Genomic DNA, 21,363 nt, shown 5'->3' with positions numbered 1-21,363 from the left:
AAAAGCTTCATGGAGTTGGGACTGTGCATTTAACTCACAGAAAAGCTGCAAAACTTCCTTCTGAGGCTTTGCCATTACCTGCACTGAAGCACCAGCTAAAAGTAGGGATCAACTTCTTTGCCCCTTTCAGTTCATTCTTGAAAAAATGTAATTTACTCTGCAATATTTATTTCACACTTGGTAGGCTGGTAGGAAATTTCAGTACATCCCCCCAGTATAATTACAAGTGCTTTTTTTCCTGTTCCTCCAGAGAGTGCTTCCTAGGGACATGCAGACAATAAGTCTCATCTAAGGTTCAGTGAAAATATTTGAGTAGGTTCTGCCAAGAAACTAGTATTTCAAGATATTTTGAACATAAAAGCCATTCCAGGGAAAACTGATCCCACAATAGGACACAGAGCTATTTTTAAAATTGCCTCAGGCTTTGCAGCTGGGGTTTTATTTGTTTTTGGTGGGCTTTATTATTATTATTCCTTGACATTTTAAAGATAAGTCTTGTGTATGAGCATTCTACAGAGCAGTCCAGCAAAAGTCAACACTTCCAGGCACTTCTTCACAGCAAAGCTACTAAGCATAGGTTTTATCCATGTCTACTATTATTCCACAATAACAGAGCCACTAAGATCTGTCTGTGGCTAGGGTTTTGTTGATAAAATGCCAACACAGAGAACCTCAAGCTGCACCAGTAATATTGCTATTGCCAAGACTCAAAACAGCAGAGGTGTGAAAGACTTGAAGGTGTTCCCATGTACTGCAAGGCTCTGTTTTTCCTAACTGCCCCTGTGCATCTTTGTCTTGCCTAGATTCTAAAATTGTGTAAATGTAAAAATATTTACTGAGGTTCCAGAATTATTCTTGATTGAAATTGGTATCTAAATCACTCAATCCTTCTTAATTTTTCTTGGCTTGTTTCTCTTTTTCCATCCTGTGATCTCCAAGGTGGGTCAGTGTTTTTAACTTTACCTTTTTAGACACAGCCACTGGATTCAAAGATGAAAGTATGTTCTCCCTACTCCTAAAATCATCAGTTTGATTTCATTGGGAACAGGACTTGCCCTAGGAATGCTACACTTTTGAGCAGACACAGACTCAAGGTTTGTGTCCACTAGTCTGGTTTTCAGCCATTCACTTGAATCAGTAATCATATCAAAAAACTACCTTGTGAATCATTTTTCCATTTAGGTACTTGTATGTCCCACTGTTGCCATAATTTGTAAGTGCTTCCCAAGGTTTTAAAAATAGAAAGAACAAAATGCTCTCCTACTTTCTTACCCCCTCCTTTATTTTTCAAACCCTGTGAAAAATAGCTTGCTTTAGAAGGATTTACTTTGCCTGCCTTATTTGCTTCTTTGCATATGCGAAGAATTTGCAGAGGGAAAGATGCATTGCAGAAATGGGTTCTGCAGAAATGCTACCATTCTTCACAGTGGTCTGGACCACATTCAGTATCCCTGAGTTCCTCTCCTGGGACAGTGCTGTCTCTGTTACTTCAACCTCTCCCACCAGTGACACAATTCTTGTGGACAAATATTTTTTGCCAGACAGTCATGACAGAAGCTGAGCAGGGGTACGTCAACATTTAATGTACTCTGCAAATTGTCTATACTTAAGCATGCATGGCTTGTCCTTTGTCAACTTTGGACTGGTTTTAAGTCCTGACAGGAGGGATCTTCAGGTAAGCCAACAGCCTGTTAAAGCCTTGCAGCACTGGTGAATGAGCAGTTCCAGAGTGTGTCTTCTTTCCTTAAAAACTTTGGAGAAGCAGGGAAAAAACTTCATGACTTCCTATAGCCGTAAAAGGGGCTGGTTTGAAATGCATAATTTGAAAACAACAGGTTTTCAGCAATGTTGGTACCCTGCCATAACTTTATGCCAATCAGTATGTTGGGAGGAGGTGATGTGCTATTTTTTTTATTTATCTTTCCATTTGTCTTGACTTCTGTCTATTTCTCTTGCTTCCAAATGGAGGCCACCCATAAGAGTAAGAATGGCATGTCTCCAGTGCAGGGTTGAGTTGAATACTCTCTGCATTGACTTAGATCCTCTCCTGCCCTTTGGACAGTTTCTGTTTGGTACTCAGATGTTATCTATTTTTTTTGTATTGGAGGAAATGAGGGTTGTGGCTTTCAATGCTGTCCTCATGGATTGCCTTCAATAGCAGTTTGTAGTGTACATATTCTGACTTTCTGGATATAAAAGTGTTAAAAACATTTCCCTGGTTTCTTGTTGTTAGTGCTCTTAAGGTCAAATAAGATACACTTCTATCAGCAGGGCCTTTACTTTGAAATCCAGCTATTTTGATCAAACCCCCCAATTCTTTGTAGTTTTCATATTAGGCTGATCCACTGTTTCTTTTTCTGAAGCAACAGAAATCAAGGGAAATCTGTCTGAGAAGGTGATGGCACTAATTGCTCCTATAAAGACAAAGCTTTGTGCTGAATCTGTGATTCTGTGATCTGTGTTAATTATCTTTCCTTCGCTGCAAGTTAAAAATGGGTGAAATTATAGGGTTTTCCTCACCCAAACAGTACCATATCTAGGAAAGTATTTCCATGCTTTAAAAACCAGGCCAGACAATATATTTATGGCACGCTAACAATCCTGAGTCCATGTTTTAAACTTCAGGGCTAAGTGAACTTGAAGGTGCTCTTATCTAGCAAGTTCAAAGCAGAACACAGCTGGGAAAACCTGCCTCTCTTTCCTTCCTCCCCTCCAACACACATGTGTTTTGCTCATGTCCAGGAAATGTTTTCAGTAGCAAAAATTATTTTTGTTCAAAAAAGACAAATAATCCAGGACTTTCTAGTCCATTTACAAGCTTATACTTACACTGGGAAGGACAGAAGTGTGCTCACTAATAAAAGATATCTCTAGTCCTCAATCAATTCAAGTCTGGTTTTTTAATAGCAGTCAGGGGAATGGTGGCAGTAGTTACACAACTGCTGCCCTGGGGGAGTTAAATTTTGCTTTTGGCATGTCCTGTGTTAAGCAGAGAAGAGCTGTTTGGGGCTAGAAGAATGATATATATCTGCTGGAGGGAGGGAGCTGCAGGGGAGCGGGGAGCACTTTAAATGAATTCTTTAATGGGAGCCCTTTCCAGAAGGCATCCGTGGTATTCCTCTGCAAAAGGAAGAATAACTACTCAGCACCATATATGGTGACACTTTTATGTTTTTTAATATAAACATGTACAGGCTGGAGCAATCCATGTAGATGGGTTTTGGTGATTGGCTGGGCCAGAGGGGAGGGAAGGAAATGAGACCCTGTTTTTAATATCTTAATATTAGAAAACTTAAGAGCTGGGGTTTGAATAAATAAACAGTAGGCAGAGTTGGAAAGATTTTCAGCTTTGCAAAATAGCCCTTTCCTCTGTCTTGATTTTCCAGCTTTTGTATTTATTTTCCTTTAGCTTGTTTGTTTGCAGCTGCTTCATTCTGTAAATTGCTTTGAATTTTGTTCAGGGAGTATGTTGTTCCCAGTGCAGATAGCAACAGATCAGTAAAAGCTATTTGAGTTATCTTGGCTCCAAATATAAGGGGACCAAATCCATTCAGTCAATCCCCACAATGCTGGGCATAGGAAACAAGAATGCCACACTGGGTTTGAGCTGCTTTAGTGCAATACACAATCACTTAGCTCAGGCAAGTTGCAGAGGAAGAAACCCCTGTTTTTCTGATTTCACTTAAATATTTCAGGAACCAAGTTGGAGAATGCAGCTGCCAGGTGTCTCTGATGCTGCGGGAGAGTTCAGCTTCCACAGCAGAAATGCTCAGAGAGTGAGTATTTTTCCCAGGGACTTGCATGGGTGGGTTCTATTTTTTGCTCTGTTAATTCCCTGCCCTTACAGACCCAGGCTGGCTGCTGTTCAACCTAATCCCCAAATGTGACCTAACAAATTGTTTTCATCATACAAGCTAAGCACATTTTACCAAGCCAGAGTGGAGAAGATCTTTTTTGTTTGTGCCCTTATATGGCTCCTGAAGTCATCATTGATGCAATAAACTAATGGAGTATGCTCCTCTAATCAACCTCCCCTTCTATAAACACATTTTGTTCCTGCTCTGAGATTGTTCCCTGACAGTTTTAAACCAGCCCCTTTCCTGGCTCTCTTTCTTTTCTTTTTCGGATCATAGTGGGAGGGAATCAGCCAGCTCTGGAGAGCAAAGAGATGGTGGAGATCATGGTAAACTAACATTTGGTAGAACAAGTGGCTTCAAAAAGAACAGCAGTGTAACCAGAGTAGCTGAGGAAGAGCAGGAAGACGTCCGAGGCGTGCTGAAGAGGCGAGTGGAGACTCGGGAGCACACAGAGGAGAGCCTGAGGCAGCAGGAAGCTGAACAACTTGATTTCCGTGATATTTTAGGCAAGAAAGTCAGCACCAAAAGTTTTTCTGAGGAGGAACTGAAAGAAATCCCAGCTGAGCAAATGGACTTCCGAGCAAACCTGCAGCGGCAGGTCAAACCCAAGACCTTGTCAGAGGAGGAGAGGAAAGTCCATGCTCCCCAGCAGGTGGACTTCCGCTCTGTGCTGGCCAAGAAGGGCACCCCAAAAACCCCATTGCCAGAGAAGGCACCACCTCCTAAACCTGCAGTTACAGATTTCAGGTCTGTGCTGGGCTCCAAGAAAAAGCCACCTGCGGAGAATGGCAGCGCTGGCACCCCAGCACCAAATGCTCGCACCAACTCTGAAGCCCAGAATGCGACCCCCAATTCTCAAGCCCCTGTTGCCAAACCAGCAGTGAAAAAAGAGGAGAAGAATGACAGAAACTGTGAACATGGGTGTGCAGTGGTGGATGGTGGAATAATTGGGAAAAAACCTGAAAACAAAGCACCAGCAAGCAAACCACCAGCAAGCAAAGGAACAGCACCCTCCTTTACACAGAAGCTTCAGGATGCTCAAGTAGCTGATGGTGAAAAATTGGTCTTACAATGTCGGATTTCCTCTGATCCTCCTGCAGCTGTCACCTGGACTCTAGATAGCAAAGCCATCAAATCATCAAAGTCCACTGTCATCTCCCAAGAAGGTAAATTAATTGCATTACAAGCCAGCTGGATGGCACACTGTTATATCTGGCTCTTGATTAATAATATTTAGTTCATTAAAGGTAATGCAATACTTTATTTAAGTCCTGTGCCAGTAACTATTCCCAGATGCAGCTTTCTTGTTATTTCAGTGGAGTACACAAGGCACAATATTGTTTGACATTTCTTGCAGATTCCCCTTTAACAGCCTGCAGATGTAAATTTTATAAAGTTGAACTTCTTGCATTTTTAACTGCTGTTTACATTGCTAACGCTGTTTAAGGAGCTGGTACATGCTGCTTATTTAAACTGAACTTTAAGGATTTAGAACATTGAAAACATAATAATATTATTTCTGGTTTACAAACTCTAATTTAATTCTTCTGTATGTTTAGTATTTCAGGCTTTTTATTGCAATAGGAAACACAGAAGCAAAGAGGGGTTGTGTCATAGAAAGAAATTACTACAAATACAAGTTAAGGTCAGAGTTGAGAACAGATTTCCAGTGTATTTAATGCCCCACCACAGATGCTTCTATTGCCGTTACAAGCACTGAAATATTTGAACTCCACTGTCTTGGTGACTTTTAACTAACTTCAAAACTGTGTAGAATTTGGTGGAAGTCACTAGAGGAAATACTTATTGTTTTCAAACTGAGTGATTCCTTTATTTTTCAGATTTTGGATGATCAAACCCTACTAGACTGTATTTTTTTTCCATTAATGTTGTATCTAGACAAAATACATTTTCCTTGGCACAAAAATAGGAAGGAAGGACAATTGATAGCACAAAAAAACTTCTTTACTTCATATGTGCTCCATAAAACACTGAGGGAATCGTCTAAGAATGGTATCCTCTAGTGTATTGTAGCAAAAAAGTTCATGTTCACAGTACTAATTACAGCTTGACACAGGGGTCTGCACTCTTACTTTTGAATCTTCCTTCATTTAATCCAGGCTATTTTTAGTGTTACCAAATGAGAACCAAATTAATATGCAGAATAGTTCAGCACAACCAGTGAATCCTTGTGCAGTGTACCAAGCAGAGTAGCACAAGCATTCTCCTGAAGTAGATGCAGTCAGAAACAGTATTGTCTTCAGAAAGGGTTGGGGTACTCAAGTAATGCATTAAGGAGATACTAAAATAAGTAGATGGAAAAAGGGAGATGGTAGCAGGTGCATTGTGTCTGGTCTGTGTCTGAAGTAGCAAAATGTTTTTATTTTGTGAGTACATGTTGATTTTCACCCAGGGGAACTGCATAGAATAAGTGTCATGTACATGAGGAAACATTGGCTGGTGGAAATGCCATTCATATGAAAAGGACTGACAGAATCAGTCAGTTTAGCTAGCCTTATGCTGGAAGCAAGATTTCAAGGCTTTTCTTGGAGTAGCTCAGAGTGAAAAAGAAATTATACATCCCCAAGTTCCATGACTCCTGTCAAATTACATCAGATAGACAGCATCTCTGTACCAAAGCTTCTGAGTTTTGGTGTTATGGTGCTGCAGAAAAGCCTCCTAAAGTCCCGAAGCTTTGATGTTGTGGTGCTGCAGAAAGCTGTTTTCTTGACTGAAATAATCTGAGTAATTGTTATAATTGTTATAATCCCCCAAATCATATTCACTCTATAAAATGGTACTGTGGAGCTGCAAATCTGCTGTAGCTGTTTATGGTGAAGTGAGCCTGATGTCCAGAAATGCCCTGCCACCTGCCTGAGCAGGGAATGAGACTTTTCCCAACCAGTTTGTCTGGGCTGGGTGACGGTCCAGGGTGTCACACACTAGCAGTGCTGTCCACTGAGGTCAGGATCAAAGGTCAGCACTGCATAAGGAATCTACTGTTCCAGGACAGCTTCTTGCAGGGGGTGCAGACACTGTCCTTGTGTTCCACTTGTACCTGCACTTTTACACTTGCATCGTGCTTAGCAGTCAGTGTTATCAGTACTTCAAAGTCAGGCTTTCTTTGGCACATATTTGCAGAGGATCTTAGAAAGAATTATTACACAGGGATGTAAGTTTTTTCCTTTAATGGAAAGACAAGGAATGAGGATTAGAACTATTTTTTTTTAAACCTTATTACATACCCTCTAGTACACTGAGAGGGTGCATTGCATGATGGTCTGTTTGGGGTTTTTTCCTGACAGTACCTGCTAGCTTTGGCACTCGGAGAAGAATGTGTTGCTGCTCTCTCACTGTAGGATGCTTTCATGCCAACTGTTAAGTAATTAACTAGGTATGCATGATACTCTAAGTAAGTTCCAGATTTCATAGAGATTCAATTTTCACTTTTTCCCTAATTAGGACCACATACATACCTGAGGGAGCCAAGGGAGGAGAAAGAACAACTGGAGTAACAGACTAGAACTGAGAAGCTGCAAATTCATTCAGTATCAGGAAATACTGTTCAATAGGGAAACTGTATGGATTAGTCTCATAGATAGTGTTTGGTGCAGCTTTAAACACAGAGAGCAACAGTAACACTGGATGCAGTACACAGCAGGCCAAAGCCAAAGTCCCAGTGTCCATCCTTTGCCCCAAACACTGAAAATCCAACTTTGTCACTCCCACAGGTGTCATTCCTTCAGCAGCAATGCCTTTGGCAAAGCTTGGAGCAGCATTTAATGGGCCATGGAGATAATGCTCTAGTGTCACCCTCAGCTGAAAGAAGGTTGAGTCTGTGGGGAAGAAGAGGAATTCAGAGCAAACAGACCTAGCTAACCTTAGTGGGTTTAGGTCTTGCAAAGCCATTTTTTATTTCTTTGGTATGATCTTGCTCCTCTTGTGTTCAGCAACAAAATCCACTATGGAAGAGGATAGACTAGATCTGTTCTTAGCTATTTCACCGACTGCTTTTGTGCTGCTGTGATGTTTGGTGGTGACCACGTGAGGGGGGTTTTCAGATTCTCCAGAAGTATTTCACAATAACTTATGTGTTCTTAATGAGTTGGATACTGGAAAATTCTCTATTTAGTGTAATGCATGTCCATCTGCTTCTTAGCCACACTACTAGCCCATCTTAGTATGGCATACTGTCCCACAAACTTGTCAGTGTAAGTAATGCATGAACCTCCAGAATGCCATGTATTTGTGGTTTGGAAATTGAATTATTCCTCTCTGTCATTCCCAAAAGACAGGAAAAAAAAAAAAAAAAAGGCAAAAAGAGACAGCAGATTGCTCATCTCCTGGTGCCAAATAAATTGTGAAGATAAATACATAAAATCCAGCTTCAGGAACATGTGATTAAACAGTGGCATATTTGGCCAGGAAGGTCAAACTTATGTGTGTAACAAGTTGACAGGACAGGCAAACTATGTAAAACTATGTCCCTTTGTCACTCACTGAAAATAACTTTCCTTGGCATATTTATCCTAGTTGATAGTGAGGCTGTTAGAAACAATGCTGTTCACAGGTCTCCTCTGTGCATGCAGAGCCTGACTGACACTAAATTGGCCACCCAAGGCAGTTTAGCCATTGGAGTGCAGGAGAAGGGAGAGTGTTATCCATGCTTCTGTACCATTGGAGAAGCCTGCATACAAACACCAGCATCAGAATAGTCTCTGACTAGTAAGGCCTTTGCCAAAAGACAAGCTAAACCCTGCTCCAAAAAAGACCTTCATCTGCAGGCATATTTATGCAGTACTTGTGCTGTGTTCTGGTAGTTCATCTGGGGCTTGCAATGTATTCCATTATTCCAGGGTTAAATTTAGTTGGAAGTCAGAATCTGGGCAGCATTATCCTCTATGTCACAATCACAACAATAGCTAATATCATGTCACATTCCTTCCATTTTCATTTCAACTATTTTGCCTTTGAAATCATGAACATCAGTACACTTGTTCTTCCATTCCTTTTAACAGCTCCCCAAATAGTACTCTGTTGGTTGATTGGCATGATTTTTTGCTTAATGTATCATTTTTATTATAAAGTGAGCTCTTGCACTGTTTTTCTGACATGGTACAATTTTATTAATGGTTTGATTTTATATTTTTCATCTTTTAAACTTGTCAGAGTGCAATTATCTACATTCCTGAGATAGATAGCAATGTGCTTTTTGCCCATGAAAGATCAAAATAAATTGTTACTAACAATAAAAAGAGGGTACTCATAAATTAGAGCATTATGCATTTATATGGTATGGGGTAGATGATGCATGGTTAAGAGGTACTTTAATATGAGAGACTTCTTTGTTTGAAGTTATGGGGGGCTTTTTGTTTGGAAAAAAGTTTTTAAGAAGGCTCTAGCAGACACTGCAGTGAAGTTAGACATATAAGGACTGAGTAGAACAATTTTCCTCACACGGTGATCTCTTTAGAGCAGGACCCATTTTGTTTTACACTTGTATAGCACTGGCCCAGCAGGGCCCCGTGCTACTGTCCTGCTGTGTGACTCACTCTTGGACAGAAAATCCATGGAGAAAGTTCTTGCATGGTTCCAAAAGTTGTTCCATAAGATGGTAGTGAAAGGGCTTTGCAAGCCAGCATCCTTAGTAAACTGGTCAGCTGAGGTATACAGTGAATACAAGTCAAAACTGGCAAACTTGTAATTTTTAAAGTCAGCTTGATCTGCTATGTTTGCATAGCTTTATTACTATGTGACTGTATAGATGGAAGAGGAACTGTCTAATACAGTCTCAGGTAGCAGTGATGGTGTCGTTTAGAAAATGCCCTGAGTTTGTATTGCTTTGTCTAAGCCAGCATTTTTTTCTTCCCAAGTTTCTTGGCAGCATAAAGATTTGGAAATCTTATTAGCAATAATGCCTTAACAACTTTCCTGTGACTTAACTCCTAAATCTTCCTATGAGTTGTGCAAGTCTGTGTCTGCCAGTCTAACTAGGATCTGCCGTGACTTTTTTGTTTTCTTTCTAATTAACTTTGAGCAAGAATTTGGTGTGTAATTAACATGACTTTATGTACTGCTGAAAGTAGATGGATTTTGCACCTTACAAAAGCTTCTTCAGAACGTCTAAGTCTAAGGAGATCATCTGAGCATCATTTCTGACACAACACCATGTTTTTCACAGGCCACATTTCCTTCTTTCATTTATGTCTGAATCTATCTTCTTCCAGAAAATGCATGTAGTGTGAATTTAAATACAGCAAAAGAGAGACATCTGCTATAACCACTGGTAATTTATTGCAATGTCTAACTCTTCTAGTAAGAGTTTTGTTACTAAATCAAGAAACAAAACAATGCCTTATTTCTAACTGGATAGAATGGCTTTGACTCTTGTAACTGAGATATCGTTCTCTTTTTTTTTGAAATTTGACAAGTCAAGCTCTTACTAACTTTTTCTGCATGATGTGCTTCATCCAGCCCTTGGAGGCTTGGGTTTCTTTTGATTTGGTTTTCTTTTCAATACCTCCTCTCCAGTTGCTGTTTGTTGGTTTATTACCCTGTTATAAAACAGCAGCAGAATCATGTGTGGGTATCAGCATCAGTGAGATGGAGGTCACCTTCCTGTTGCTACCCTTACTGGAGGTTATTGGTCCTCTTTCTACCTCACAGTGTTGGAGCTCATGTTTGCCATTTCTCTGTTCAACCTTTAAACCTTCTGAGTATTCAGCATCCCTTGCTGCCATCATTGCTTGTCTTTTCGCTATCTCAAGCCCCATTTTCTTTGACTGAATGGGACTCAACAAGTAAATGAATTGTTTATGAGGACTGTCCTCTTTCCTCTCTTTCTGACTTTTTCCTTTGCAAGATTCTTTCTAGCATCTGGAAATTTATAAAAGTTAATTTATGAGTGCTTCCACATCATAGATTAAAATATTTAATAGCTTGGGTCCTAGTCTGATCACAGAGGAAATCCACTAGAAACAGACTGAGTGATGATTTCCTCTTGTCAGCTTCTTTAGGAGATCTTTATTATAGCAGTTCTCAGTCCTCCTAAATCAATGTCATCAATATAGTAATGTAGCATTAATAACAGCAGAATAATGTGAGATGTCACAAATATTTCAGTAAAGATTAAGAAAATTACCTTTGCACAGATGCATTTGCCAGTTAAATGTCTAATATCATGAATCATGGAAGTAGGTTTTTTACATAGTTTTCCTTAAAACTATCAGTTAGCAGTAATTACATTTGACATTTTTTTCTTCTCTGAAATTCATGTGGTTTTTTCACTTGTTTTTTTGTTGTCATTGTAGTCAATATTTTCAAGGTCAACCCGCTTCTCGTTTTTAAACATAACTGTGACACTAGCACTTATTTAAACTTTCCCAGACAATTTAAGATTTATTAGAAAATTAACACTATATGCCAATGAGTTCCTTAAAAAATTATTTTGTCTCCTAGGCAAAATTTCTCACAGATGAGTGTTTATAAATATTGCCTAAATACTCTACAGTACTTTTTTATACCATGGGATACAACTGAGAATGCCATAAACTTGAGTCTGCATCATGGACAGGAGTCAGGAGGTTGGCCAGCTAGATGCCAGTGTGGGGAATGAGAATAAGGAGCTGTTTTTTGTTGGTTTGTGTATTTGTTTTATATCTGAGGTTGACTTTCTGTGGAGTTTCATGGAAAGAATGCAGAAGCCTAGAGATATTTTAAACTGTCTTGCACTATTTTTGAGTAAGTCAGAGAACCCTTTAATAGCTCAAAATTCAAGGGAAAGGCTTTGTGTATCTAACCCAAAGTCTCCAGTAAACTATCAGCTTCTGTGGCTGCTAAGGTCTTTTCTAGAGCTGCACCAGTCCCAATGTCTAAGTGGTAGATTCCAGTATTCATGTTGATTCCAATCCTGCACTTTGGGACAATGTTTAAGGATCATCCATGGCCTGGTTCCTAAAAAAGGAGAGGGTTGAGGGGACAAAATAGATAGCAAGTATTTTTAGTTGACTGGGATTTGTGAAGTGCCAGGATTTCAGAATACCCAACTGGAATAACCAGTCTGGGCTTTCCAGCAGTTCTGAGAAAATAAGCTTGTTTCAGGTCATGAAGGGGTTTGCAGAGGAAATACCAAATACTTCATTGAAAGACTTTTGGCCTTGTAGCCTCGGGAATTGACTGTAGCTCTAGATCACAGAACACAGGCCTGATTGAGAAGCTTCCAGTCCTTATGAAATCTCATCAAGGCTGGATTTCGGTGATTTGGGTTTTTTTCTATGAAAATGAGGTTTCTAGAGCCATGCTCCCTCAGCCTCCCCCTATACTCCTGATCCAACCTGGCCAATACTTTCTGATCCATTGGCCAATTTCATATCTAGTCCTAGTAGCCCACAGTTTCACAAATACTACTGGCTATATAAAGGAACGTGACCCAAATTATCTCATTTTCCCTTCACTCCTCCAGTGACTGGAGGGCTACTGCCATTGTATTTGGTGGTAGCAAGAAGCCCAACAATCCCCATGTACTTTGCATATGCTGTTCCAGTGTAGTTCCTGGGGAGAAAAAGGAAGTGGAGGAAAATAGGATGCAGATTATTTCCACAGGGAGGTGGGAGTTACGAGGAAAAAGAACAGATTTCCTTCACCTTCCTCACAAAATAACTTCAATAAATGAGCGTTGACCCTGTGTCACATTAGTCTTCAATGAGCTGAGGAAGGGCTTTTGAGCAGGTAGAAAACTCCTGTAGAAGCTAAAGTAAATTCTGCACTGTTCCAGTTCCTTAACAATTCATTTATTCTTACAGGCCAGGCTCCTTTCCTCCAGTAAGGTGGCCAGAGGTCTCCTTCATATGTGTGTGTCTTAGTTCCATAGTTTCTGTTTTTTTCAGCAGTATCTTTCAGTTTCAATGTGCAATATTTTCTAATCATGTTACATAGATTTATACAAATTCTTAGACTGGAAGTTATCTTTGGCTTGCTCTCCAAATGTCTCTTTAAACAGCAGAGACATGTGAATTTATATTTGCTAGATGCCTGCAAGAATACTTTTCTACTGTCTCTCCTCCATTTGGAATGGAACTGCAGCTCGTGACATTTTTGGCTTCAGCCTGACTCATGGAAAAGCATTGCTTCAGGGAGGGCATGTGGATTTTCTTTTCACCCTTTGGCTGGCTGTGCACAGCCCATGTGAGTGAGGGGTCAGTGCTCCTCTTCTGAGATAGTTTTCACATCATTTCTCAGGGGAAAATAGTCATTATTTAGAGCTTCTTGATTTTGTGGAGGATGATAAAGAGGGGAAAACATAATTTTCTTCTAACCGTTGTGTGTTTCTGGCAAACCAAATTTGTTGGAAACCATTTGAATGTTTTTTAGAAGATTTGTCTTGAATAATGACATCCAGGTTTAAAATGAGAGAAAAATCTGAATGCCAAGAGCATAATTGCCATGTCCGAATGGAGCTTGTCTCCCAGTACATTCCCAAAGTTCTTCAGATGGAGGGGAGTTCTTTTCAAGGTCCTTTTCATGGACCAGTATCACCTGTGCCTGTGCCATCTCCCGCATCACAGGGGATACATTTGATGGGGAGCCTGGGGTTGAGCACTCTGGAAGGCAGAAGGCAGCTTCCAGTTACTATAGAAAGGTGCTGGGAGATTTCCTTACATCTCAGGAAACAGGGTAAATATCTGAAAAAACCCATCTATTCAATCTTGCCATTAATTAGGAACGACTGTGGGAAAGGTAAATGGAGGAAGGGGGAAGGTTTTACTGCAGCGGAGGTAAGTGGAGAATGGAGGTGTTCTGGACAGGCCAACAGCAGTGGGCAGAAATGCACAATGCCTGAGGCTGTGTTCAAGGGACAGACCCAGCTTTCCAATGAGGAAGGAGAAAGAAAGCAAGCCCACACTTCACCCTCACTTAATGAGGGATATTTGGAAGGGGAAAGTGTGGAGCATTTTAACTGGGGCTCACCCTGGAAAGTACTTCTTTGTTCCAGGCGATGCAAGTGAATGTAAGGGACAAAGTTCTTCTTCCTCATCCCCCATCTACTGGGAACAACTTCTGTTTTTGTTCACAGAGTTTTAATTTTTAAGAGGAAATGTATTTCCCTTGGGTCATACCAAGCTTCCCTTCGTAAATAACGAGCTTATGTCGCATCCTGTTTCTGCAAACCCAATTAAGTCAAATTTTGGGATTTTGTTTGGAAAGAAATGGATTTGTTGCAGTGACAAATTTGATTGCGACTATTATGATGGACTTTCTAATGGATGTTTTACAATACCAGGCAGTTATTCATTAGGAAATTCAAGCAAAAAGAAAATGTTGTTCGGTGTCATTTGTAAACTTAGGCACTAAGCTGAAGTTCTGGTCTCATACATGTGAACGCTCATGGGAGTGCTAGAGACAAGGCTGAATCAAAATATTGCAGATGGGCATTTGGCAGTAACCCTCTTATTTGCACTCCTACACTATGAGCACTTTTGGAAGAAAGTCACCTGAGTGAGGACTTCTCATCTCTGCTGTAAGACAAAGAGCAGCAGAGATGCTGCTGTGGGTCTTCTCTACCTTTATCCATGAACCAGTTCAGGGCTGCAGGGACAACTTGAAGTATCCTAGGGAAAAGCAATAAGGTTCAATTTTTTATTTATTTAGCATTAATAAGGTTCCAATAAGATTGAATTTTTAAGGACAGCATTTTCTAGCAGTGAAGATCACTGAAGGACTGGCTCATGTGATGCCTTCTGCTCCTTACTAGCACTAAAGTTTTTGTGAACTACAGCATAACATGCATTTGATCTCTCCCTCTTTTGTACAGGGACACTCTGCTCACTGACCATTGAGAAGGCCATGCCTGAAAATGGGGGCGAGTACAAGTGCATAGCTGAGAACCCAGCAGGGAAAGCTGAATGTGCTTGCAAAGTGGTGGTAGAAGGTAAGTACTGTCATGGGTACAAGAACACCCTTCCTTAGAACTTCCTCCTTTCCAACGTATTTCCCAAGAACAACGTTTGGGAACTAGTTACATACACAAAAAGAAAAAGAACTCTTCCCCTTTCCCTTCTGCACTTGGTTGATAGATAATTCAATGTCTCTCATAAAGGAGCATGAGCAGAGAGACAGTACCGTACCAAGGGCTCTGGTTGCTTTGTGGAAAAATCTGTGTTCTCCTGCTGTATTTCTACAAGGTTTCTCGAGCAGTAAGCTGAACTTGTAAGATTTGTTTCTGAGCTGTGTGCATCCTTTGAGAGCCCATAAAAACTCCCTGTGTGAGCCTGGGTGTCAGTCTGCCTCAGGACTGCATGTGGCACATTTCTCACTCTACAACTCCCCAGTTCTTTGCATTCACAGTTGTTTGGTCATTTGGTTTTCTAGTGTAAGTGAGTAAAAATAAACAAATTAGCAGCTGAACCACCCTTGTGTTCCATAGTCTTAGAACATGGATATTTAATGACTAAAGTACTTGTTTTCAGACACGGTCATGCTGATGACACTGTACTCGTCAGATAGTCTTGGCCTTGGGTGAGGCCAAGGTGAGGCTCAGCGAGACACAGAATTATAAAGCTGCCATGGAGTTTAAATTATTTAAGGGGCTTTAAGTAACCAAATGTCCTTCTTATCAACTCACCTTCTGGTGAACTTATTTTTGAATACTCTGAGACTTGCCATTATAATCAAATGAACACAAAATTAGACAACAAGCCTAGTAACATGGAGCTTGGGTACTGAACCTTCACAGCTGTGTTGCAGATGTGGTACTTGTGGCAGGAGGTCTAGAAAAGAAAACTATACTTTTTTTCCTAATGCTGTATGACAAGGTAAGAACGTGATCCTGTAACTCCTCACTAAAGGACAGTCTTCCTGTAACTGGAAAAGGAATTAATTACACATAAACTTACAATTAAATGTACTGGCACCTCTAATGGCACCTTCTGTGATATTAACAGTCACAGCATAATCTGTCTTAGATATTTGATAAGCTATTTTTTATGGTTCTGTAATTTAAAGTAATAAATTTTGTCAGTGCTGAAGTTCAAAGAAGAGGCTTTAAGCAAAATCTAGTACCTGAAACACCTTAACCACCACAGATCCAGTGTTGAAGGATCAGATTATCAAAAGCTTAGCATACAGTAGTTCTCTAGAGCTGCCCTAGCAACTTTTAAATGTCTCAGCCACTTATATGTTTTTCCTCTGTCTTCTGATCTCCTTCGAGTAGTTGCTTTTCTTCCTGAAGATTCCCTTAGCATACTTCCCCACTTCAAGTTTCCCACTGGACCATGCATGCTCTAGGAGGCTGCAGGTAGAGTTTGGCTTGCAAAATCTTGATCATGGGAGGCTGTCAGCTCCTTGCCTGATGATGTGAATGACATTACCTCAGCAGTCTGGCTTTCTGTGGTGGTGGCACCCACGGCATTAGGAGCTCACTGCTCACATCATGTTGGGCACCAGAATGACCACATTCCTTACCCCAGTACTGGCTGCCTCATCTGCCTTTTTCATTCTCCACTGGCATGCTACTGAGAAGAGGTTTTTGAGGAATGGCACCATAGAAAACTCCAGCTATTTAGGAAAGACGCCATTTGATATCCCATGTCTGAGACTGGCAGAAGGGGTGACTGTTATTTTTAAATTAGAACTGTGATATAAAATGACAGTTCAAATTTCCCTCTTTTTCAGTCTACTTTCAGGATCCCAGATGCTGATTTTTAGACTAAGTAATCATAATAATTTCATTTCTTTTGACACCATGGACTCAAAATAAGAATGGAGGAATGTTTGACTTCACTTGGCAGATCTGTAGAACCTGAGTGTCTGACCTCTCACACAGCCTCCTTCTCTGAATTATTTACTAGGAGATTCTCTCTTCCCCTGTTAACTTTTTAGGAAACTTAGATAAATTTTCACACTCTGGCACCTAGAAGAAGGTGACTAAAATAGCTGTTTCCGTAACATTTATATCATCTTTTTCTCTGGTAGCTAACAGCTCACTCACAAATCCGCTGAAAGCTGAATATTTGAAAGCTGTAAAGTGATACAGCTATTGCTGAGATCATAATCCATAATCATAATCTTTCTTCCAAAGATAAATGTCAGGATCAAACAATCTAATAAGCAGAGCTTGTCAGGATTTACGTTATAGGACATGGAATCCAAGAATGGTTTGTGTTGGAAGGGACCTTAAAGATAGTTTTGTTCCAACCCCTGCCATGGCCAGGGACTCCTTCCCATAGATCAGGTTGCTAAAGCCCCATCCAGCCTGGGCTTGCACACCCCCTGGGATGGGAAGTCCACAACCTCTTTGGGCAACCTGTGCCAGTGCCTCATGATCCTCACAGTGAAGAATTTCTTCCTGATATCTAATCTAAACTTTGCCTTCTTCATCTTAAAGCCATTCCTGCTTGACTTGGCACTACAGATCCTTGTGAAAAGTCCCTCCCCAGCTCTTTTGTAGCCAACTTAGGTACCAGAAGGGGCTCTAAGATCTCCCCAAAGCCCTCTTCTCTTCAGGCTGAACAGCCCCAACTCTCTCAGCCTGTCATCATAGGAGAGGTGTTCCAGCCCTGTGATCATGCTCAGCCTGGAATAGCCTTAAAAAAAGTTGCACCTTTTATTTATATCTCATGTGGGATACACATGGAAGGGAGCTTTATTGACTCCTAGCTGTTGGTGTAGCCTGCAGTGATGAGCAGTTTCTGGGTAAGAGCTGTGCAATTCTGAAAATACTAGAATCCATCAAACTTGAGTCCTCTGGTGTCCCTTTTGGCATTTCTATTTAGGAATAAATCACTGGCCAGTAATATCTTTTTGGAAAGATTTAAACACATGGAGGAAATGTTACTCTTCAAAATGGGTTAATCTGAATAGATCACATAAACAATGGAATAAAGAATTACACAGCAAGAGATTCTTTTGGATGAAATGATGTTTCGATATGGCTTTGTTTCCCTTTTCTCTGCACTGCCTAACACAGCTTTGTGCACATTGTATTTGGTCTATTCAGCTAAAATACCTATCAGCTTAGATGGCACCTCTTGTCTAGCTGCTTACTTGGGTTTTCAGTGCAGCTGCTTTTGTAGAGGGTTTCTCCCTCTGCTCCCTTTTCCTTTCAGAATGTGACAGTCTCCAGCAAATCTCTGCAGAAAATTTTTCTTAAAAACCTGAAGGACAGCAATTTCCTCTAACTTTGCAGAAAGATCCAAAATAAACCTTTTATTAGACAGCTTTTTCATTATTGATTTTCAAATAGGATTTGTATTTTATTATTTGTTTTGATTGCAGATGCCTCAAAGACCTCAAAGCCTACTGAGAAGAAGACCAAGAAGCCTAAGACCACACTTCCCCCAGTGCTGCCAACAGAGAGTAAGTGACTGTGATTTGATTTGCTTTCTTTTCAGTGGAAACAAAAGAGTGCTTTGGGATTCTGTGGTCATTCCCTTCTGTTTCCAGACATGGTATCAGAAGCCTGTGCTGTTTCTTTAGGCCTTGCACTTAAGTCATGTGAAATGAGTTTTTGCCATGTGGGGATTAGAAATAAGAGCCCAAACTGTGAGTTCAGACCTCGCCCACTCTAGTCTCTGTTTTTCATAATGGTGCAATAAACTTGTGACACTGATTTATTTTTGGCTGCCTCTCAAAGAGCACAGAAATACTGGAATAGTTTGGTTCAATTTGTGTTGTATCCTGTGTAGACAATACGAAGTTTTACTATTGGTAGGCAAAGCATCTTGACTGAATGTCCTGTAGAATAATCTGTCCTTTTTTGGCATGGCCATGGAGAGTGGTTTTGCAAATTTTGCATTCTTTGTTTTAAACCTAAATGCTAAATTTGCTTTTAATGCTTTCTGAAATAATAAATTAGCTATAAATTCTCATGTTTGTTACCCTGCATACATGCATTTGGTTAAGAGGAAATTTTAAATGGTAAAGGCAGTACAATAATATCAGTTTAGGAATTCCTAACACAAGTACTACTTATGAAATTAAGGGATACAAATACCTCTTAAATCAAAACTGGACTTTGAAAATTGTTTATCTAAGATGTCTACCATGTGAGTTCCTAAAAAAGATGTGAAGAAGTGGCTTAATGGAAACATGAAATATTTTATCCACCTCTCTCAAAAAACAAAAAACAAAAACCAAATAAACTCTAATCTGGTCTTCCAGCAAGAACATTTTCAGCTGCTTTCAGCAGCACTCAGAGCAGTTTTATACTGATTAATGATCACAGGTAGTAATTGTGTTTCTGCAATTGTGACTTACATAAAACTATGCCCTGGGCTACAGCTATTTCTGAGTTTCTGGCTGAGCATTATAACTCTCTCTCTCCAGCCTCTCTTTGGGGATGAGGGAAGAGTCACACTGACATGCTCCACCTCTGCTTGAGCTTCAAGTGCCATAAATAATAACAATTAAACACAATGATTTTGTTATTGAACATCGATAGAAAAGAAAATTTTAAAGCCATTTAAATCTCCACGAGATAGTGTTTTAAACTGTGTTTTCTATGCACACAAACACACATTTCCTCTGATCCTCCCAGCAGTGTTATCGGTTGAAGCTTTCCCAGGAGAAGGTGTGAGTTGGGAACTGAGTCTAAATATGGAGATATGGCCTGATCCACATCCTGCTTCTTTTGCTTTTGGTTTTAGTTGAAATTGGACATAGATAGCAAAACAGAAGCTACCAAATCTGGATGCAGAAATATTTGTGAAAAGGAGGTTGAAATAATGGGGAATGGTTTTTCTACATGGCATATTATATCACTGTTTCAAGTTCTTGAACTTCTCACAAGCTTTTTTTTCAAAATACCTTTAAAACATCTTCCCTGCTGCACAGAAAACATCCAGGTAACCAGACAGAATGTTAGGAAACTGGGTTTTGAAAGAGTTTTTGGAAAAGCTTTGAAAAATACATATTTAATTTTAAAAGGATTTGGCTGCAGAGATTTCACAGGTGGTTTTTAACATCTCAGTCTCTGAGGAATGTGAGTATTTATCTGCTGAAATAAGTTTTTTATTTGTATGTTTGTCAGGGGCAAAATATACAGAACAGATCCAGTGGATTACACAGGTCCAATTTACACTGAAATCCTTATCAGATGTAGAGATTGTAAATTCCCTTGCCTGAAAGAGAACGGGCTTAGTCAGATGTTTATCTGTCTTTACTGTGTATCTCTTGAAAAGAAGGGTAATGGAGAATAACTGTGAATTAAGATGTCCCAGTCTAATAAGGAGATACATTTTTACTCTGATCTTTTCTGGTCTCTGTTGCCACATCATTACCAACAATCCTAGTGGCAAGTAGTGTGTACAGAAAGATATTGAAGAAATAGAGAACAAAATTTCCTAATAATGTGATACCAATTAATAATAAATAGATTCTGACTTTTGAGTAGTAAATTCAGTCACAGCAGTATATACTCTATGAGATAGAGAGACTATATACTGTACTTTTTAGAAATACTTTTCAGGGAAAAGATCCTTATTTTCCACATTCTGTAAATAAGTCCAAGTCAAATTTCATGGGTAGCAGCTATGTCATCCTTTTCTTCCTTCAGATAAATTACAAGTGATCCTTGGTTTTTTGCCCTAGTAGAAGCTTTTAGGAGAGTAATTAACTTAAGGTTTCTGAAAGCAAGGATCAGTACATTTCTTTTTGTGGAAAAGAGTGAATGTTGTCAGTATGTTAATCTGTAAAATCTGTCTCATTGTGAGAATAGTTGCTGACCCAGGTGATTTGCTTGCTCATTCTGACAATGTTATTTTATTACTGCAATCTTGGGGTTTGTAAGCTACAGAAATCCAATAGTAAGTAGAATTTGGGGCATTACTTCCTTTGATATGCAATACATACTGGATTCTGGTGGAGAATAAGAACATTTTGAAGGAAGCTGTGTGTCATTCAGTGATTAACAACATCTCTGAATGGATGCTTGCAGTGTTTACTGCAGAAAGATTGCTCCCATGCTGGCAAATTACAAAAATTCCAATGTATTTCTTTTTGCTTAGAATTAATATTGTGTCACCAGAATTTAGTAATAATTATGCAACCCTCGAAGGATAAATAGAATAAATAATACTGTTTCTGAGAATAACAAACAGATCCACCTTTGAATCTGGGGAAAATAATCAAAAGGGAGAAGAGAGGAAGGGCACCTCTGGAAATGGTTCATTCTTTACTGACTGCACTGACTTGGGCTTTGTCACTTTTGTCTTTGCTCAGTGGATGTCAAATGTTACTGAGTTAGAATAATAAAGTGTTATGTTTCTTCTAAAAGAGGCAGTGGAAAATTGGACTCTTTCATTATTTATCATACTGCACACTCTGTGCTATGCCAGAACAATCAGTGGGTAGTGTAAGGGTCTCCTGGCTTGGCACAGCCCTGTAGCAGAAACACTAAGCCAAAAATTCTCACCACTTGAACATTTCTCTAGAAAGCTTTGAAACTGCTGTGAAGGGATTTAGACACCAAGTTCCCTTTGAAATTAGAACTTACTTCAAATTAAGTTAAAAG

At 39.8% G+C, this 21,363-nt stretch overlaps 1 protein-coding gene across 16 annotated transcripts in view; it reads left to right on the top strand.

Moving 5' to 3' along the window:
• Positions 1–21,363, top strand: part of MYLK (myosin light chain kinase) — a 197,772-nt gene that overhangs the window by 120,531 nt on the left and 55,878 nt on the right. For all 16 annotated transcript variants that reach the window (XM_069021101.1, XM_069021100.1, XM_069021099.1 and 13 more), the window contains 4 exons: positions 3,696–3,776; positions 4,134–5,023; positions 14,668–14,784; positions 18,129–18,209. In XM_069021101.1, coding sequence (XP_068877202.1) covers positions 3,696–3,776; positions 4,134–5,023; positions 14,668–14,784; positions 18,129–18,209 — 1,169 coding nt within the window. The remainder of the gene's footprint in view (positions 1–3,695; positions 3,777–4,133; positions 5,024–14,667; positions 14,785–18,128; positions 18,210–21,363) is intronic.

Source organism: Aphelocoma coerulescens, chromosome 7 (genome assembly GCF_041296385.1).
Source record: "Aphelocoma coerulescens isolate FSJ_1873_10779 chromosome 7, UR_Acoe_1.0, whole genome shotgun sequence".
In the NCBI taxonomy this organism is placed as follows: domain Eukaryota; kingdom Metazoa; phylum Chordata; class Aves; order Passeriformes; family Corvidae; genus Aphelocoma; species Aphelocoma coerulescens.
The sequence above is the reverse complement of the archived record's forward strand: the minus strand, read 5'-3'. Positions and strand labels throughout refer to the sequence as shown.